The sequence below is a fragment of the Pezoporus wallicus genome, unplaced genomic scaffold, assembly GCF_028554395.1.
Source record: "Pezoporus wallicus isolate ANWC-B61680 ecotype Strahan unplaced genomic scaffold, APGP_CSIRO_Pwel_v1 contig_2439, whole genome shotgun sequence".
Classification (NCBI taxonomy): Eukaryota; Metazoa; Chordata; class Aves; order Psittaciformes; family Psittacidae; genus Pezoporus; species Pezoporus wallicus.
In genome coordinates, this window is record NW_026638501.1 from 499,403 (window position 1) to 514,944 (window position 15,542).

General features: G+C 46.8%; 2 protein-coding genes across 3 annotated transcripts; one reads left to right on the forward strand and one right to left on the reverse strand.

Annotated features, from left to right (window-relative positions):
- Positions 1 to 1,138: 1,138 nt before the first annotated feature.
- On the reverse strand, positions 1,139 to 3,140 carry POMK (protein O-mannose kinase). The gene is made up of 2 exons (XM_057411034.1): positions 2,559 to 3,140; positions 1,139 to 2,080 (listed from the first exon to the last, which is right to left on the reverse strand). Exons 1-2 carry the CDS (start codon positions 2,844 to 2,846, stop codon positions 1,307 to 1,309), a joined length of 1,062 nt encoding a protein of 353 aa, XP_057267017.1. The 5' UTR covers positions 2,847 to 3,140; the 3' UTR covers positions 1,139 to 1,306.
- Positions 3,141 to 3,200: 60 nt separating this feature from the next.
- HGSNAT (heparan-alpha-glucosaminide N-acetyltransferase) lies at positions 3,201 to 15,510 on the forward strand. 2 transcript variants are annotated; one of them, XM_057411032.1, is made up of 17 exons: positions 3,201 to 3,434; positions 3,683 to 3,822; positions 4,333 to 4,454; positions 5,450 to 5,519; positions 6,121 to 6,190; positions 7,266 to 7,372; positions 7,844 to 7,920; positions 8,556 to 8,586; positions 9,464 to 9,624; positions 9,969 to 10,084; positions 10,774 to 10,895; positions 11,285 to 11,411; positions 11,555 to 11,641; positions 12,805 to 12,882; positions 12,999 to 13,069; positions 13,209 to 13,321; positions 14,310 to 15,510. In XM_057411032.1, exons 1-17 carry the CDS (start codon positions 3,201 to 3,203, stop codon positions 14,489 to 14,491), a joined length of 1,908 nt encoding a protein of 635 aa, XP_057267015.1. In that variant the 3' UTR covers positions 14,492 to 15,510. The 2 variants fall into 2 exon arrangements, with proteins under 2 accessions (XP_057267015.1, XP_057267016.1); XM_057411033.1 differs by lacking the exon at positions 11,555 to 11,641 and having other exon boundaries at positions 3,233 to 3,434.
- Positions 15,511 to 15,542: the final 32 nt, after the last annotated feature.

The window sequence follows — 15,542 nt, forward strand, 5'->3', positions numbered from 1 at the left end:
GGAAAGGATCATGTACTTCTCTGCTTACAAATCACCTCTCAAGTCAAAACATGAACATTGTCTCAAGCCCTTAGGTCTTTCAGATGCTTAGTCTGCAGAACAGAAAGTCCACAGGTGTGTAATGTTAGGAGTCTACATCTCTCATTCAATAGTACTGTTTTTTTCACCAAAGAAACGAGTATATCCCAGTCCCACCAAACAGAGCCTGCTGCTGGGTTAAGGCATTATTATTCCTCTCCAGCTGTTGGTACCAGGCTGTAACATCCATGTAGGTATCAAAAGCTGTCTTCTAAACACACCGAAGCAGCCTTTCTCTGTGCTTAATAGGCTTTCACTTCAGACTCGTATGCTCTGGATATAGGTCTTTTCCAAAGCTCATGTTTAATGCTCATTGCTCTAGTAGGAAGTCATGTTCTCTTTCAGTTCCTTGTTCTTCCTCCCTTTGATCAAGTCATGATGCCACTCAGCAAAGATAAGTGAATGAAAAAAAAGATATGCTTCATCTCTCTTCCAAAGTGCTCAGGATTTCGGTGGATTAGAGCTGTGTTTTACAGCTTCATCTCCGAAGAGCCCATCTGAGAATACCACGGGGCAAAGGCTTGAAAACCAAGAGCACACGTCTGTAAGCAGTCCCTTCAGGACCTGCATCATCTGCTGGCTTACAAAGTGGCCACATGCTTGCTGGTGTGGGATACGGGGCCCACAGAGCAATGGCAGTACAGCTCCAAAAAACAATCTATTCCCTATCCAGCAGGGAAGAGACTGCTGCTGAGGCTCTGGCATCAGGGTTCACCAAAATCTGAAGTGAACTTGGGTACCCTCATCTGAGTGATCACTGCTTTTACTCCATGTGTAAGTGAGTGAGTGCTTTAAGGGTAAAGACATAGGCCAAAGCCACAGGAATCAGCACAAGGCTTGTGTGGGGCATGCCATGGTCTCTGCTCTTCACTTCTCTGCCAAGCAGTTTAAGTGGAGCAGTACTTTTTTTAACTCTTTTCCCATATTTTTCTCAAAGATTTTTTGTGTAAATGTTGCTAAAGAAGATTTATTTTTTCTTAAGAAACAAACTTCCCCCCACACCCACACAACTTCAATTTTGTCCCTCCTCTTCCAATGATAGATTAAAGAGACCAATGGGAGGCTTACAGAACTCCAGCATTGCCTGGATTTATTATTTTTTTAATCAAGAGGTACAAGTTCAGTTGTTCTTTTCTTTTTAGTTTTAGGGACAGAGATTTTGCCCTTCAGGCAAGCTACATAAATAGGAAGGACATCAACTTCAGTATGTTGTTTGTCTCATGATTCACTATAACATTTCTCTAGTACCAGGCATGGCTGTCTCCCGAATAAGCAGAGTTAAAACCTTCCTGTAGGTGTCTAAGACCTCTTGGGCAGAAGGCCTTTCGGCTGGGTCCTTCTTCTTACATGCTGCATGGATGTCAAACAAATGCAGTCTCACAATGTCACTTCCTTCAACATGGCCCAAGAAGAAATTGGAGACATCTGGGATTTTCCAGATGTCTGTTTTCTCATCGTAGGGTGGCATGAGGTCATCCTCAAACGGCACCTCTTCTCCATAGGGCCAGTGCTGCTCAGGAGCTACAAACTCGCCCTGGAGCTCACGATGACCGCACTTCACCAGCCTGCCAGCACTCCTGTTCACAAGAGGCAAAGCGTCCAAATCATTCACCAGGACATGAAAGTCACTTGTTAGGAGATACTGAGAGAGGACCTTGTCCAGGTCATTCGAGTCACACATCACTAAGCTGCCCAGAGGGCTACTGTGCAGATACCGAATGATGCTCACGTAGTCTATAGCCAGCATCAGCCTGCGATGCCAGGTGTTCATCCCCTTATACCTGGGGATGTGAAGAGTTTCATTCAGGCCCCTCAGAGACCCTAGAGGATGGTACTCGGTGAGGATTGTGAACTGCTGCTCACAGTAGCCAAGCAGCCGGACGACGTGCTTGCTCTGAAGTGCTTTCAGCATCTTCAGTCCATGGAGAAAGTCCTCCTTCAGCTCTGGGTTGGTGAGCTGTGAAAGGACCACTTTGTTTTCCTTCCACTCGGAGAGGAAGACCTGAGAACACACAAGAAACACGTAAGATGTGGAGAGCCTTCTTCTACCAGTTGACCTTTGAGTGACCTGCTTATTCACAACCTCAAACCAATCACCAGTCACAGTCAAGCCTTTAGGTAAGGCCATGTACCTGTCACCGCAAGCCGGTACTGACAGATGTCATAATTGCATCATGGCTTCCTAAGTTGTCTTTGGAATGGGCAATGCAGATGGATTAAATTATTTCACACTACCCAACCCGCCAGTCTTACTCTGCCATAACTGTACCACACTCATCCCATCTCTGTGATTTTGCTTGTGTAGCTGGATGTCATTCACTGTCAGGGAGGTGGACCTGGTCACGCTCTCCTGCGTGTTCTTTGCACCTTATTGGTAGCCATATGTCTACAATAATGAGCTGTTGTGAGGATACTTAATTAGCCAGCAAACAGCGAAAGCTCTTCATCCACAGGACAGAAGAAAGGAAAACCAAACTCACCTTTTTCACAGCACCTTCACCAACACACTTGAGCTTCCTGACTTCCCTATTTATGGCTTCACAGGAGAGCCACGGGGAACAATTCTTCACCGTTCCCAGTTTGAAGTACCCAAAAGGGCAGAGACTGGGGTCTGTTTCGCCACGTCCCGAAGAGCTGTAAAACTTGTTGAGGTACAGGTAGAGAAGGGCATTAAGGAGCAGGACAGCCACAAGCAGTAACAACAATGAGATGGAGGATACCTCCCTGGGAAGAAACTCCCTCCTAACAAAGTGCGGTTTCTTTTCCATGGCCGTGCCTTCTGCATCCTCCGCGGCAGACGGAGGCTGAGCGGGACCCTCTTCCCAGCCCGGGGGTGAGCGCCGCGGGGACCGTGTCACTGCAGCTCTGAGCCTGCAGCCTACAGGGAAGGCCACGCGTGGCAGCGCTCTACGCTAAAAGCGGTTCAAGCTCGGCGCTCGCCCCGCTGCTCATCCTCCCGATTACCTGAGTGGGATGGCCCGGGCTCGGCCGCCCCGAGCAGGCCCGCTGACCCCGGAACGCACGGCACCCCCGGGGAGGGGGCAGCACCGAGCGCGCTTCCCAGCCGCACAGGGTGGTGGTGGCGGCGGCGGCGGCACCGCCCCGGGGCGGAGCGCAGCGACATGGCGGCGGCGGCGGCCGGACTGGGGGCGGCGGTGGTAGCGGCGGCGTTGGGCGCGCTGCTGATGGCGCCCGGCCTCACGCAGCCGCACAGCGGGGGCCCGCCGCAGGAGAGCGGGCCCGGGGCGGTGGAGCGGCGCCCCGCGGGGCGGATGGACCAGGCCGTGCTGCTCGTCCGCAACGAGCTGCCCATGCAGGGCCTCCTCCTCGCCGCCCGCTCCGGCTCCTGCCACCAGGTGAGCGGCGGGAGCCGTATGTGTGTGTGTCACCCCCGCGTCCTGCCTCGGACACCCCTGCTCCGGGCCTCGGCGAGGCCGCTCAGCCCTCCCGGCGGCTCCCCGTGGCGTTGTGGGGTTGCTTCGGTGCGGCGGGAGCGGCTCCAGTCAGCCCCTGGCATCTTCCCGGGTGTTGGCCGCTATGCGAACAGACCCGCTTTCACCCCCCTGTGGCACTGATGGGCTCCCTTCGCGCTCCTCTCCCACAGTGCCTGTATCAGTTCCTGGCGTTCGTGCCACCGAGCAACGGGAGCCTGAGGAAGCCGGGCACGGCGGAGGTAGTGGTGGATACCCAGCATCCGCTCACGCTGCAGCTCAACGGCTCTGTGAGTGACACGGAGCTCTGCAAGTACGTGGCACAGCCCCAGGGAACATCTGGATAGCTCTGTCCTGTTTGGGGTTTATGTATTGTAAGCTTTTTGGGTTTGTGTTTGGTTTTCTTTCCCTCGGAGCCCTGTGGGCACTTAGTGCCTGACTGTTTAGAGTGCAGTTTTCCCCCTGCTGCTGTAATTGTGGCACACATTGCAATTGTGCTGAAAAGATGTAAGCACCAGCAGGAGCTGAAATGGTGTGTGTGGAGACAGCATGTGCCCATGCCTGGTTTCTCTTGCAGAGAGTGTGGCTCACAAAGACAGGTGATGAGGTAGGCAGCACATGTGTGGTAATGCACCTGTGTTGGGCAAGAGCTGGTGATGGCAAAGGCAGAGCCAGGCGGCTCCTTGGTAGATCACACTGTTAGGCCAAGTTTTCGGCTTGCCTTTCGTACAAGCATCAAGGTTTACAGGCCCCGAGATGCTGCTGTGATACCTGCACGTAGCAATGATGGCTCAGCAAGTTCCCTTTCCTTTATCCTTTGCAGGATTCAGTATCATTTTGGAGAGTTTGGCAATTATTCCCTTGTGGTAAAGACCCTAAGTACAAGCACCAAAACTGTTTCTTGTGACCTAGTCATCAATGAAGGCCCTGTCAACAGCTATCTCCGTATGTAATCCTCTGTTTCCCCTTCCTTTCGACAACTTGCATGTCTCCCAGCGAAACCAACTTCCTAACAAAGCCTGTACAGCTACTCATGCTGTGCTGAAGATGTGTTATGGGCTTGCCTCTCTTCTCTCTCAGCATCTTACCTCCTTATGTTTTATACACCCACCTTGAGGCCCTGACTAGAATTGGGCCTCTTCACATAACACTGTACAACCACAACCTTTTTGCCCCAGGGATTAACCCAGAAAAATCAGTGGGTATGTGTCTGGAGGGAGGCATTTTTGTAGTTCCTGTTTTCCTGCATGTTAATGTATGTACATACAATTCTTCCTCTTATTCCCTCTGTCTTCCCCACAAAATGGGAAACAATTCATGCAGTGTTTGGATTTTTGTTTGTTGCTGTGCTTTTAATTTTAAGTCTCACGTCTTGCATCTTTCTTCATCTCTTTTTCCAGGGCTGTATCAAACTCTCACCTACATGTCTTCCATTCTTTTCCTTTACATTATTCTTCATCTATATATTCATATATAGGTTATTCTTCAGTCCGTCCAGTTTTCCAGCTGTAAAGAAAAATGTCCATGCTTGCAAACTTGGGATATTACCCTCTCCCCTGTTTTCTTCTTCATGTTGAGACTGTTTCTGAGTCTCCAGTTTCTTCTTCAGAATGTGTAGCATGTCGGCTCTTTTCTCCCGATTGCCTTGTGGTGCAGTGCAGTTTTACTTTGCCTTTTTTTTTTTTTTTATGCTGAGATACGTAGTCATGTAGCTGCACGTCAAAACTAACCTGCTTTTGGTTTGGGTTGTTTTGGAGTTTTGTTGTGTTTGTTTATTTCTCTGGGACTCAGGCTGGGGCTATGTATTGCATGGAGAAGGTGGTATGATGCTTGGTGGGTTGGGCTTTTTGTCATGTTTGTGTCACGCTTGGCGAAGGCCAGGTTACTGACTGGTTTTGTTAGGTCATTTATAGACTTGTGTTTTTTTCTCTTTCATACAGCTATTCTCTTTGCTTTCCTGGTTTACACGGGAGCCCTCACTATCCTGATTGTCGGGCGCCTTTTGATGAAGTAAGTATAACAGTACTGTAGCAGTTCCTTGCATATGAAGTAGGGGCCACCAGTTTAAAAACACATTTCATGGTGTGCTAGTGCTTTGGAGTCCCACTGTAGCCCTGTTACCTGGTTGTCATGTACAAGGTAAGCTGTGGTAGCTGTCCATGTGACAATGAATAGAGTGATGTGATTTCCCTCGGGGCGTACCTTGCAGCCTTGTGAGCTTGTGTGTAGAGCTGTTACTGCAGACCCTGCCTCATGCTCCTGTGACTTGTGCCTGGGTCTCTAGCCCTCAATCAGCAGTACAAGGCAGCAGGACATGGGTGTGTGTAGCATGTGCAGCCTTCCATCCTGTGTACTGAGTGATGTGAGTCATCCCTGCCTGCAAACAACCTGAGGATAAAGCCCCCAAAACCTGAGCTTGTGCCAGTGTTATTACACAGCTGAACTTCACTGAGGTCCCAGGTGCTGGCTGAACTCCAGTACTGTGTGTAGGAGCTGGGAAAACAGAAATAGCGACTGTCCCAACTTTTGATTTATAGTTGATGTCAAGATGAATTTGGCTATAAAGTACTTCTTGTCTTGTTTTGTGTTTTAAACTGCTTCTAATTTCCAGAATTCATGCAGTCAGGAACTGGGTTTACAAGAAACTGAACCCCAGAGAAACTGATCGTCTGATTAATTCTGTGAGTGACCACAGTATCTTTAATCTGCATTCTGTAGTGTTTTCATCTCTAAGGAACATACGCTATCTAGATATCTGGGCTTGTTTGTTACTAATCATGTTCTGCTTTGAGCATGTTTCATTTGACAAATCTTGTATTGATGTCAGACAGGCAATTTTATGTCAATGGAGAGTGCTAGGCTGGGTTTCCACACAAGTTTAGTGGCTTCCCAGTGGAGCTATTGAAAGTCTTGGACATACAGCTTTGTACCCTCTCTAGTTCCCTTGAAGCAAACATGTTACCTTCTGACACAGTCAGTGTGATGGAAGGGAAGAAATGCCAGCCTTCATGTCTGCTTCCAGCACAGTAGGAATTCTAGCAGGATCTATACTAAAGTCAAGATTTCTCTGGCAGCCCTAGAGCTGGCATTTCTGTGTGAGTTGTGTTTTGTACTAGCATATAGGTAGATCATCACAGTCTGGGCTTCACTTCTAGGAGGTCCAAACCTGTCTAGAATCAAAACACCTGGGAGTCGGCTTTACAACAATTCTTGTAGTTGTTCATTTCCATAGCTGTGTTACAGCAATGTCTGCTTCTTTATGCTGTCACCGGGGCTGATCGGAGTGATTTAGGCAACTTGATTGTAAAGAAGCCACTCCAGCATTTAAAAGGATTCATTTTCTGCTGGTTTAACTCTCTGAACAGTGTAGTGTCAGACAAGTGCTGGTTGGATGGATCCTGTTTGAGAATCAGCAGCTGTATCTGTTCAGCTCTGTTGTAAAGCAGCACTCACAGTGATGGCAAGCCTGTGGCCAATTGGACTGGACCCAGATCTCATGAGTCTCAAACACAGGCTCTTTTCAGAGCATTGTTGTTTTCACCCTGGTTGAAGGTGGAGTGCAGAACATCTGCAAATATCATTGCAATATGGTGGAGCCATGAACAGGTTAGAAGTAGCAAGTGGGGAAGCAAAAGGCTGAGGAAGACGAGGAGAAAAAGACAAAGGCTATATGTGAATGTTTGCTGACCTCTGTTCCTTGACCTCAGCTGATGCAGCTGCTGACTTGCCCTTTGTGTGTCTGGTTTGTTCCTGAAGGAGCTCGGGTCCCCAAACACAGCAGACTCCGTTAGCAGTGATCTCACCCCGCATTTGTGGAGCACAGCCTCTCGGCAGCGGCTGCGTTCCCTGGACACGTTCCGAGGGTGAGCATAATACCTTGCTCAGATGTAACTCTTCCAAGGGGAATGAGATCTTTCCAATGGCAGTTGGGCAGTGTACAGAAATATATAGCAGATGGACAGTTCAGGGGGGTCTGTTTTACTTGGAAGATAATCAATGTTTGAATTCTTGGATTTTCCAAAACACTTTGCAGTTGATCTAGTTTGAAGCAACATTAAAGCTGTGGCAGAGGGAGGAAAAGAGCAACATATGTTCAGCATGAAAATGCTATGTGAAGGAGCTTACTTTGGTTTACCACCACCCGTGATCTCTGAAATGCTGCTTCCTAGTTGGCAAAGCTCAAGATTTTGTACATAATCTTGCTTTAAAAATAAAATGAACCAGATCTCACAGTTATAAATGTTTTAATGGGGATAAACGCTGACTTTGTGTTCATATATATGTATTTCATTGACATGTGGTACTTTGTGTGTGTTTTTAACTTGTCTTTTTAGGCTCTCTCTTATAATTATGGTGTTTGTTAACTATGGAGGAGGAAAATACTGGTTCTTCAAACACGAGAGTTGGAATGGTAAAGTACAATTGAGACAGTTGATCTGCGTTTTAACTGCAGCAATACCTAGATATGGTTGGCATTGTAGATGCTGCAGCGAGCTGTTGCTCAGCTGAAGACTTAGGCTAAGACACCCTGCCAGGTTGCCTCAGCCGAGTATCTGGCTTATTAGGTTAATGGGCAAAGCCATGTGTAGCCCTGCTCATCACACAGTGATGGTGTGATTTCAGATCACAGTCTGTGTGTGTAGCCTTTTCAGTTTTGACACAGGTTCACAACTTTAACTTTCTATGTTGTTTAATGGCCACAGTCAAGCTGATGGTACTCAATGCTGCACAAACATAATGCCTTGATAGGCAAGCTGCTAGGAAAGAGGTCAGGCATTGTGCTGCCCTAGTGAAGAACAGCAAAGATCCCATCCCTGAAATCTTTCCCAAGACACAGTGATCAGTTCTGACCCTGATTCGAAGGATGGTAAAAAGCAGTGAAGCAAGATGATTAGCTCTTTGTAAGTTTTATTTATAATGTGTTTTAGATTTGGGGGCATCAAATAATTGGCAAGCAGCCTGCAAGTCCTCTGGAAACTCAACAATAATGTTCAAATTTAGGGAGGGTTCGAGTGAAATAATGTATTCCTTTGTATTTCTCTGTAGGATTAACAGTGGCAGATCTGGTGTTTCCATGGTAAGTCTTCCTGAAGAGTAGTCTTGCGTCAAGTGATTCTGTATGTGAGAAGTTACAAGGAGAACATTGTGTGCATCTTGCCTCCATGTGGAAATGTATTTAGAGAGGTGAATTTGTGTTGAAGGGTTGATAGGAATCTGCCCCTCCAGATAACAGTATCACCCTTATGATCCAGTAGTAGAGCTGAGTGCTTTCTGCTCACCCCGCATTCCCCTTCCTCCCCGACACAATGTTAGCGGGACGTCCAGGGTTATCCTGCAGTGGAAGTGGAGCATCCCTGAGGAGCTCATTGCCACACTACTGTGTTGAAGGTGATCAATTTGGCAAGATTCAAAGCTGGACTGATGTATGTCCAGAGATAAAACAGCCAAGGGAATTTGGGATTAAGCTGATGTCTCAATAACCAGAGGATGGTCTTATGGGGAAGCAATTATCCTGTCTGCCCCTAGCATGCTTCTACTAGCAATTGCGGGTTACTCCTGGAGCTGGGCTTGAACTGTGAGCCGGATCTAGAGGGGAGGAGCATGTCAGTTCTGAATTTGAATCAGCTTTGCAGCTTGTGTTTCACTGCTCTGAGGATGCTGATTTAATTTGGGATAATGGAAGTTTTGGTAGCATATGCACTGCTGCAAAAAAACAGAATGCAGCTGCTTCCCTGACCTTTATTGCCTCAACTGACCACTCAAAGAGGTGGAAAGGTCCCTTCGTGCAAGCTCAGTTGTCTGGGAATTCCTAGCAATTGGTTGTCCAATTTCACTTCATGCATGCATTGCTATTGGGCCAGTGCAGGCTACTTTCTTAGCTTTAGTGTTTGCTGTCATGCACATGTGTGATGGGACATCTGCCAGCTCCATTTCCCGTCTGCTCTGTTCTCCAGGTTTGTGTTCATCATGGGGACATCGATATCATTGTCACTGAGCTCCATGCTGAGGTGGGGAAGTTCCAAACAGAAGCTGCTTGGGAAAATCCTCTGGAGGAGTTTTCTGCTAATCTTGCTGGGAATCATAGTTGTGAATCCCAATTACTGCCTTGGACCATGTGAGTGGCACTTGCTCTCTTCCTTGCATTCCTGCAGCTGTTCCCACCTCCTTGGCTGGGCTGTTAGGAAAACAGTGTCAGCCTTGCTGTACTGACTGGTTGCATGGAGGCGGTTTGATGGTATTCTGTAGAGTGCTCTTCAGCTCTGCACCAGTGCAATTCTCTCTGACCCCTGTGCTGACCACTGTTTATCACCTTAGTGCTGACTGTTCCAGGGTTGTGATTCCAGAAAGTGGGGTGGCAGAGTGGAGGTGGGTCTCGGCTCTCCCTGGGGAAGTGTAACTGTCCTATTTACAAAAGACCCCCTGTCTGTTCCTTTTCCTTGTTGCTTGCATGTTTTCCAGTGTCATGGGATAATCTGCGTATTCCTGGGGTGCTCCAGAGGCTGGGATTCACATACCTCGTGGTTGCTGCTCTTGAACTCCTGTTTACAAGAGCTGGTGCTGAGAGTGGGACTTTGGTGAGTTATGTGGGGAGATGACAAGTGATACTTGAGTAGGGTTAGGAGCCTTTGCTCTTATTTGGGCAGAAAGGAGCACATGAGAAATGAAATCACGTAGCATCTTACCTGATGTGTAGTGCAGTGTGACCTGGCAAAAATTCCAGGGAACATGCACCCTTCCGTGTCCCATACTGCATTTTGCCACATCTAGGTTTGCTGTATTTAAAGATTTCACTGATTCATTCAGATGCTGCTTGGAAGCAGGCATTCCCAGGCACTTCTGATGACATTCCACTGCGAAGGGACCCCAGGCATCTGTATGCTGAGTCCTGTGGCTTGTGTTTTGTCCGGTTAATTTTGGCAGTGTTTTTTTCACAGTAGGGGAAAGTAATACTGCTTCTTGGCCTTTCTGGAGCCTGCTCTTCCAAAAGGCTTTTGTTCTGCTCATGAATCAAAATTCCTTCTGACATTTTCCAAGCTCAAAAACATTGTGGGCTTTTGTTTTGATTTGTTTCTTCACCTCCCCCAAGTAACTAAGTGTCTGGAAGTCGTTTGTGAAGATGAAAGGTCTATTGGTAGAGCCCAGTTTTGTAATGACAATGGCTCCTTCTTGTATCTGGTGGACTGCTTGCCAGGAAGCACAGGATGTCCCTAGGGGCATGGTTTTTACTTGCCAGCTAATACCCCATTCCCTCCATCTCGTGCAGGAGACACTGTGTCCTGCTTTGCAGGATATTCTCCCCTACTGGCCACAGTGGATTTTCATTCTGATGTTAGAAGCGATTTGGCTCTGCCTGACCTTTTTGTTACCAGTGCCAGGTTGTCCCAGGTAAGACTGTGCACCCAGACTACTTTCTATGGGGCATCAGATTGTTTTACTTCTACTGAGTAGAGAATAGACTTTATTAGCCATAGGGAAAGAATGAAGAGGAAAGCTTTTACACCAGCAGGGTTAAAGGGAAGCATTCATCATGTGAAAAAACTTCACTTTGGTACCAAAGTACCAGGTATTATAAAGGTGACATCATTGTTCCTTTCTATTTAAAGAAGAGGATTTAAAATCTCCATGAGGTCTGTGTCACATAGGACCTGTGTTTCATTGTGTGCCTCTGGCCAGGGAAAACATGGAGCCTTGAGTATTCTGGGCCAGTGGGTCAGCTGCTGTGCAGGTGGGGTGTACCAACACTTTGCGCCATAACCTGTTTCCTTCTGTCCTAGGGGCTATCTAGGTCCTGGGGGCATTGGAGACTTTGGGAACTATCCCAACTGCACTGGAGGAGCGGCTGGTTACATTGATCGTTTGCTGCTTGGAGAAAAGCATATATATCAGCATCCCTCTTCAAGTGTAAGTAGCTTTTGGTTTGCAGTATGTACCCCAGGTCAGCACTGAACATAGCTGTCAGAGCGAGCCTGGGAATGGTACATGTAGGAGGATGGAAGGGAAGATTGGTTGTTCAGGTGTCCTGTGACAACTGTTCTCTCTCTAAGGTGATTTACCAAACAACGATGCCATGTGATCCTGAAGGGATCCTGGGGACCATAAATACCATCTTTATGGCCTTTCTGGGACTGCAGGTACCTCTTGTCTTTCTCGTTCTGTGCTACAATGGGAAGATCTGAAGGAATCTTAGAAGTGGGGAGGAAACTTGGGTTTTCTTATTTAAGGCTGAGACTGGTTCTAACAAAACCTTTTCCAGAGCAGTGCTTTCAGGCTGACTTAGACTGAGGTGAGTGTCAGAGAAGTGGAACCTAAACTGGCAGTAGCTTGCATTACATAAACTAAGATTTTCTCTCAGTTTTTGTAAGGGATGGACATAAGAAGTTTGCAGAACATTCACTCAGAACCTTCCTTTTCTTGTTTTATGGTTGGGCTTATGCTGGGAGTAGGCTGGTTCCGCGTGTTGGAAATAGGGCCAAGAGATGCATACACTTCACAGCTTCATTTCAAACATGCAGTTTTAAAGGTCACAGCTGTACATGTTCCCAATTGCTAGTTTTCTGCTGGATGCACAGTGTTAACTACCTTGCACAGGTGCTGTGGGTGTGCTCACCATCGCAGGCATGAGTGAGGCAGGGGTTCACAGTAGCGTTGCCAACATCAAAAGCTCACAGCTCACCAATGTGTTTTAAATGGGATATCGTGATGCTTTTTGATGTAGTTCTACTTGGCCGTTGCTGGCCCTTCTGTCAATGCAGGAGCTCCTAACCAAAGTGAAACTCTTGAACTGAGAATGAAATGTTACTGTATGTAGTACTGGGTACAAATTGATGGGGAATCTCTGCGGGGCAGAGGTTGGAACATCAGTGTGACCCTGGGGAGTGAGTCATCAGGACATGTTTCTAAGTGCGGCATGAAAAGGAGCATGTGCTGCAAGTCAGGGTGCAATGCGAGCTGTGGAGAAGCTGTTCTGGCTGGCTGGGGATGGGTGGCATTCCTTCATGCAGTTCTTGGTGAAGGAGACAGAGCTCAAGTCATGTCGTGTTAAGCTAACAAAGTTGGTCATCCCCTTCCTCAGTGTTAACGTAGCACGAAAAGGAGAAAAGGTGCACCCACCTCTATTGCATTCTTTTGTTTTCCCCTTCTGTGCCCATTCTGAGCCTTTCAGCCACTTGGTTGGTATGAATCCTGTTTGTGTTCTCCGTCTTAGCATAGGTGGCTGGCAGCAAATGTATCTGGCTCTTGAAATGTAGTTACATGTATGGGCATTAATTAATTCTCTGTATTCTTTCTATATTAGGCAGGAAAAATTATCTTGTTCTACAAAGACCAGCACAAACAAATTATGAGTCGGTTTGCCATATGGAGCATTGTAATGGTAAGTCAGATGGATACGTAGCTCTTCAATAGACATGTCTTTTTATGCAATGCAGACTTAGTATTTCTGAAACATGTTGCAGTGGCTGCATAAACTTTAGCAACTTTCTATTTCAGGGAATTGTTTCTGCTATCTTAACAAAATGCTCTAAAGAAGATGGATTTATTCCCATAAACAAGAACTTATGGTAAGCAAAGAGATACAACTTTTAGTATGATTTTGTTCAAGTACTATTTTACCTTGAAGAATACTTTGCCTTTCTTATATTGAGATCTGCCCATATCACATAGTTCCCTAAATAACCTTTCTACTGAAAATGCGTGTAGGTCGCTATCGTATGTGACAACCACAAGCTGCTTTGCCTTCATCCTCTTACTGCTGATGTATTACCTTGTGGATGTCAAGAGACTCTGGTCAGGTGCTCCATTTTTCTACCCAGGTCAGTAAAGCCATGGCAGGCAATGTATTCCTTCCAATTCTTTCTGCACTGATTCTACCCTTTTATGTTTTCTTCACTTCCCTTGTCTTTGTTGGGATTTAGAATGAGGTAACCTGAAGGGTGCCACTTGAGATGAATCTTTGTGTAGAACTGGGACACTTCAGATATTTAGGAAGAGGGACTGTAAAGCCTTTAAATGAGGGCTGGAAGCTGCTATTGCCCAATGCCTGTTCTCAGTTTATCTTCAGTTAAGGTCCCAGGCAACAGCTGCCTAGTACCACGCAAAATACCACAGCTGGTTCGTAGTTGGTTTTGGAAAGGACTGCTGAGACTTGGGTAACCTAATGGGAAACTCAAAGGCCTGTCAGCAGAGTAGTACCACTTCTGAAGATGGGGAAGACAAAATCCCCTGGGCAGCTGTGTAGTTCTGTCTCTGTTTTTAGATAAGCGTGTCTCCCAAAGCATCCCATTGTGGTTTTAACCACACTGGACTCTTGAGAAACATCTGAGTACAGAATGCAAACCCACAGCAGAGGGAACCTTTCAGCAGCTCTGGTGTCTGGACAGAGATATGGGTAGGGTGACAGCACAGGATTGCATCTCCTATCAGAAATCTCAGAGCTTTGAAAGGCAGTTAGCATTTGTTTGCGAAGGCAATCGATCTGACCAAATGGGTTGGCAGTTGGCCACCCTGAAGACAATAGTAACTGTGATCATTCTCATCAGTAGAATTGCTGGATACTGATTTGGTTGTATTTTGTGTTCAGCATACAGGTTGTCTGTATTTCTTTTCAATAAATGTTTTGGGACAGAGAACCCCTCAGTATGTCTTTGAAAACACATGTGTAGCATCTTTGGGACAACCAACACTAGCTTGTTACTGCCTCATTGGCACTCTGTTTCATAAGCCTGGCATGCCTCTGCCTGCTTCCTCTGAAGCAAGCTCATGCCTGCTCTTTCAGATGGTATGACCTGTGCTTACTTTCAGGAATGAACTCAATCCTGGTCTACATTGGACATGAAGTGTTTGAAAATTATTTCCCTTTTAAGTGGAAGATGCAAGACAGTCAATCCCACGCAGAGCATCTGACTCAGAACCTCACTGCCACAACGCTTTGGGTCATAATATCCTATGTACTTTACAGGAGAAGGATATTCTGGAAAATCTGAGCGGTGGCCAAGGTGTAGCAAGCCTAGGTTCTGACGAGGCAAGTGGATGAGGTGGGTTAGCCTGAAACACTGCCACTCATGTGCATTACTAAAAAGGGATTCTAGTTCAAGTTTACAGTGCCATGGACATTGTCATCAAGATTTTTATGTGACTTAAGGGACAGTATCTTCCTGTTTAGCAAAACCTCATTAGTTTGCTGCGGTTGCTCTTTGTTTTCTGTACTTTGTAAATATTTTACTGATCTCCCTCCTTCACCTAGAAAAACTGAACATAGTGCAGCAGTTGGGCAGTCAAGGACAGCCTGATGGTGCTTACAAAGGGAACAGCAAGGGATCTGGGTGGTGACTACAGAATGACACCATGACAACAATTGTGTCTAACAAGGCACCCCCTAACTCTGGTTAAGAGTTTGTATGTACCGTTTTCACCCGCCACATGCCTGTGCCATGCTAGTTACCACCTCACATTTAACTCTGCCATCTTTTTGACTCTGGAACACTGGCAGCATCTTCAGCCCTGCAGTCTGCAGACAGGGAGTGCTCAGGAGCACCTCTGTGTTACAGCATGCTGTGGAAAGTGGTGACTCAGCTGAGCATTCCTCATCGTCTTCTTCCAATTTGGTCCTGGATCAAAGCCTTAGGTTAAGGATCCTGCTGAAGATGCTGCCAAAGATCTCTTCTACTGGCTTACTAATCAGCATGCTGCTGCTACAGGTTTGGCAGCCTATCTGTGCACAGTCTGGGCCACTGTGTTACACACCTCTAGCATGGATGAGGTCCGAGTTTCACGTGCTGCACTCAAAGAGTGCAGGGAGGCCAATTCCTATCGAACTGTATCATCACTTGGGTGTTACCAAAGTATGATCAAAGCAATCCTCTTTATAAATGGAATCAGAAAACCAGCAGTATAGGTAGAATTTGGCCAAAAAAGGAATAGATAGCAGACCAACTCAATGTATGATAATGTTTTTCTGAAACTCAGGATTTCCACACCAGTGCTAATAAAAAGGCTGAAATGCCCTGCTATGTTCTCTGTGTATGTATAAAGACA

Bases quoted from the DNA above. Each gene is read 5' to 3' on its own strand.
- POMK (XM_057411034.1), bottom strand. From the start codon at position 2,846: ATGGAAAAGAAACCGCACTTTGTTAGGAGGGAGTTTCTTCCCAGGGAG. The intron at 2,081-2,558 runs GTGAGTTTGGTT...GTGTGTTCTCAG, and splicing joins GTGAAGGTGCTGTGAAAAAG to GTCTTCCTCTCCGAGTGGAA.
- HGSNAT (XM_057411032.1), top strand. From the start codon at position 3,201: ATGGCGGCGGCGGCGGCCGGACTGGGGGCGGCGGTGGTAGCGGCGGCG. The intron at 6,191-7,265 runs GTGAGTGACCAC...TTGTTCCTGAAG, and splicing joins CTGATCGTCTGATTAATTCT to GAGCTCGGGTCCCCAAACAC. The intron at 10,085-10,773 runs GTGAGTTATGTG...CATCTCGTGCAG, and splicing joins GTGCTGAGAGTGGGACTTTG to GAGACACTGTGTCCTGCTTT.